At 44.4% G+C, this 4,156-nt stretch overlaps 1 protein-coding gene across 1 annotated transcript; it reads right to left on the bottom strand.

Annotated features, from left to right (window-relative positions):
- Nucleotides 1-2,705: 2,705 nt before the first annotated feature.
- Rnps1l1 (RNA binding protein with serine rich domain 1 like 1) lies at nt 2,706-3,749 on the bottom strand. Its single transcript, XM_039100504.1, has 2 exons — nt 3,677-3,749; nt 2,706-3,646 (listed from the first exon to the last, which is right to left on the bottom strand). Exons 1-2 carry the CDS (start codon nt 3,747-3,749, stop codon nt 2,706-2,708), a joined length of 1,014 nt encoding a protein of 337 aa, XP_038956432.1.
- Between the last annotated feature and the right edge of the window lie 407 nt (nt 3,750-4,156).

Genomic DNA, 4,156 nt, shown 5'->3' with positions numbered 1-4,156 from the left:
CAAGCCATAGCTTGAACATAGCTATAGTTGTAGCACTAGTGGGCCGAAACAGAAGAACTGCCCCTAGTTTAAGGCCAACCTAGGCTACATAGTGAATATCAGATAGCTAGAGCTGTGTGGCAAGACCCTGTCTCAAAAACTCCATACAACAAAAATATTTTTGTCTAACTCTCAGCAATATTTAGGTTCAGAATATAATAACATTTATGCCCCATTGTTTTTTTAAAATTGTATTTTATTTATTCATGTTATATCCAGATAGCAGCCCCCTCTACTCCCTATCACATCCCCTCTGTCCATTTCCTCCTTTTTTTCTAAAAGAAGGGGAAGCCTCTATGGGTACCAACCTGCCGTGGCACATCAAGTCACTGCAGGACTAGGCATATCCTCTCCCACTGAGGCCAGACAAAGCAGCTCAGCTAAGAGAAGTAGATCCAAAGGCAGACAACAGAATCAGAGACAGCCCCCTCCATTTGTTGAGGCACTCACATGAAAACCAAGCTGCATATCTGCTAGAAATGTGTAGGGGTCCTAGGTTCTCTACACATACTCTTTGGTTGGTTGTTTAATTTCTGTGAGCCTCCATGGGTACAGGTTAGTTGACTGTATAGGTCTTCTTCTGATGTTCTTGACACCTGGGGCTCTCTCAGTCCTTCCAGGGACTCTTCCACAGGTCTTTCCAAACTCCCATTAATCTTTGGCTCTGAGTCTCTGCATCTGTTTCCATAAATTGTGGATGAAGTCTCTCAGAAGACAATTATGCTAGTTTCCTGTCTGCATGCATGACACACTATAATTAATACTGTCAGGGATTGGCTGTGTCCCATGGGATGGGTCTCATGTTGGGCCAGTCATTGGCTGACCATTCCTTCGATCTCTGCTCCATCTTTATCCCTGCATATCTTGTAGGCAGGACAAATGTTGGTTCGAAGGTTTTGTGAATGGGTTGGTGTCCCCCTTCCTCCACTGGCAGTTCCACCTGACTACAGAAGCTGGCTACTTCAGTCTCTATATCCTTAGCTGCTAGAGTTCTCAGCTAGGGTCATGTTCATAGATTGCAAGGACCCTCCCCTGTTCCAGGTCTCCTGGTCATCCCAGGGTTGTCCAACTACGAATTTCCATTCTCTCTCCCAGCCCTCGCCCACCCCCACTGTACACACATGGGATTCCTTGCCTCCATTTCCCTCCCCACTCCCTCTTCCACTCAGTTCCCTTCCTTCATCCACCTCTGATATCTATTTTATATCCCCTTCTGATTCAAACATCTTCCCTTGGGCCCTCCCTGTTTACTTACCTTCTTTGGGTCTGTAGACTGCAGCACTGTTATCCTGTACTTTATGGAGAATATTCATTTGCAAGTGAGTACATAGCATGCATCATGTCTTTCTGGGTCTGGGTTACCTCACTCAGGATCATATTTTCTAGCTCCATGCATCTTCCTCAATGTTTTATAATGTCTTTGTTTTTAATAGCTGAGTAGTATTCTATTGTATAAACGTATCACATTTTCCTCATCTGTTCTTCAGTTGAGGGACCTCTAGGTTGTTTTCAGTTTCTGTCTATTACAAATAAAGCTGCTATGAGCACAGAGCTATGAGCAAGAGTCTTTTTGGTATGGTGCAACATCTTGTGGATAGATGCCAACGAGTAGTAGAGCTGTGTCTTCAGGTAGAATTATTCACAGTTTTCTAAGAAACCATCACATTGATTTCCAAAATGGTTGTATAAGTTTGCACTCCTACCAGCAATGGAAGAATGTCCCCTTGCTCCACATCCTTGCCAGCATGTGCTGTCACTTGGGCTTTTTTTTTTTTATCATAGCCATTGTGAGCAGTATAAAGTAGGATCTCAGGATCATTTTGATTTGCATTTCTTTGATGACTAAATATGTTAAACATTTCTCTAAGTACATCTTGGCCATTAGATTCTCTTTGTTGAGAATTATCTATTAGTTTTGTACCCAAATTTTAATTGGGAAATTTGGTTTGCTGATGTCCAATTTTTTTAGTTCTTTTTTTTTTTTTTTTGCATTCCAACCCTAGGTTTATTCAGCAGTCCTTTCACTCTACACAAGTACAAACACAACCTTATCTAAAATGCTACAAAGTTATAAAACTCAAAACTAATTTTATAGTACTGACTGTACAACAAAAGCAAAGAGGCAATGCACACATTGCCAAGGCTAACCTGCAACATCACCGTGAATGGCAGGTGACAATGTGGTGGGCTAGGTTTCATGAGGACCCTGTAGAACTTGGCACCAATTTTAGAAAGTAATAGAGACACAGGGACAGAAAAGACAACGATTTATGGAGGAATCCTTCAAAGGTTTTAACCCTAGAAGGTGAAGGGTACTCAGCAGGGGCCATGGGTAGGCATAACAGAAGAGAGGCTTGGTCCTTTCCACTGCTGTGGCACAGCATGGCTTGGCCAGGTTGTCTGACTAGTCCTAGGTCATCTGGAAAACGGTGTGCTGCCCTATGTTACAGTTGGCTCTGCTACCAGACTATCAAGAACTGAAAGGGCGAACTTTCTACCCAGAAAACTACAGGGTACCTCTATGGGAACAGTCCTGGATCAACAGTACCTCTACAAGTAAGAATCCTCCTGCAGAGGAAAGATCTCAATTGCTGTCTTCAAAGCCTTCTTTACAGATCCTCATTTGGCTAGAGAAAAGGACAAAAACTGAGTCTGGGGAACATAAGTTACAGAGGTACGAATCGATGTCCCTGCGGACATCGGGAGGAGTTGGAGATGGATCGGCTCCTGTGGCGGTGGCGTCTGGGGGATTGAGACCCCCTTCTCACAGGGGACCTGCGTCTTGCAGATCGAGACCTTCTCCTCATCCGTGGTGGTGACCTACGCCACATGGGAGGTAGTGGAAGCATTCTCCTGGGTGGGCTGAATTGCTGAGGCAGTGGACGAGGCCAAGGTGCCAACACAGCAGTAGCAGTGATCTCTTGGCCATCAATTTGCCCTCCATTCATGTGTTTCAGTGTCTTCTCTGCTTCATCTGGATTCTCAAATTCCACATACACATAGCCTTTGGATAGATGAGGTAGTATCCTTTCTACAGGCATGTCAATCATTTTAATTTTCCCGTAAGTAGAGAATATTTCCATGATATGATCCTTGGTCACATTCCTGGTGAGCCTCTCAATGTGCACTTTGGTGGGTTTAGGTGAAGGGCTCCGCCTTTTCCTCTCTTTTTCATCTCTTTTAGGTGGTTTGGATTTGGAGTGGGAACTCCGCCTGTTATCATGTCTGCGCCGAGAAGGGCTTGGGGAGCCAGAACTGGAGCTTCGGATGTGCTGGCTTCCTGAGCGGCTGGATGCAGAGAACGAGCTAGAGCCACTGCTCCAGCTTGTGCTCGTGCTGGAGCCCGAGCTGGAGGTTGAGCTGCACCTAGACCTGGTGCTGCTGCTTCCGCTTGAAGCACTGCATCTCTTCCGAGTCTTATCTCTGCCACGATCCTTCTCACTGGACTCTTTAGTGGCCCGTTTATCTTTAGATCGATCCTTGGACTTCTCATCAGAGCGGTCCTTTCGTTTGGTAGGAGAAGGAACCCTAGTGCTGGACTTTATATTATTCTCTTTGACTCCTAGCAAGCTCTTCTTTTCACTCCTGATAAATCCATTCTCTCCTTCTTCAAGGAAGCAATGTTGGCCTCACTTACCTGAACTCTCGCTTCTAACATGAGTCTGAGAAACGATCCCTAATCGATTGCAATTTACACCAAAGAGCAGCATCTTTCCAAGGCCGCCACCTCCTCCTGCTCTTCTCAGACCTGGATGCCCTTTTTAGTTCTTTATATATTTTGGATATTAGTTCTCTGTCAGATGTAGGATTGGTGAAGATATTTTCCCACTCTGTAGGCTACCATTTTGTTCTATTGACAGTGTCCTTTGTCTTTCAGAAGCTTTTCAGCTTCATGAGGTCCTATGTATTAGTTGTTGATCATGTACCTGAGCTGTTGGTATTATGTTCAGGAAGTTGTCTCCAGTGTCAATGTTCAAGGTAGTTCCCCCAATAGACCTTTACTCTAAGGTAGTGTGTATCTTTGTACCTGAGATGTGTTTCTTGTATGTACCAGAACGATGGATCTTGTTTTCACATCCATTCTGTTTGTAGCCTGTGTCTTTTTTATTGGGGAATT

Source organism: Rattus norvegicus, chromosome X, assembly GCF_036323735.1.
Source record: "Rattus norvegicus strain BN/NHsdMcwi chromosome X, GRCr8, whole genome shotgun sequence".
NCBI classification, from domain to species: domain Eukaryota; kingdom Metazoa; phylum Chordata; class Mammalia; order Rodentia; family Muridae; genus Rattus; species Rattus norvegicus.
This window is presented reverse-complemented; position numbering and strand designations above follow the sequence as displayed.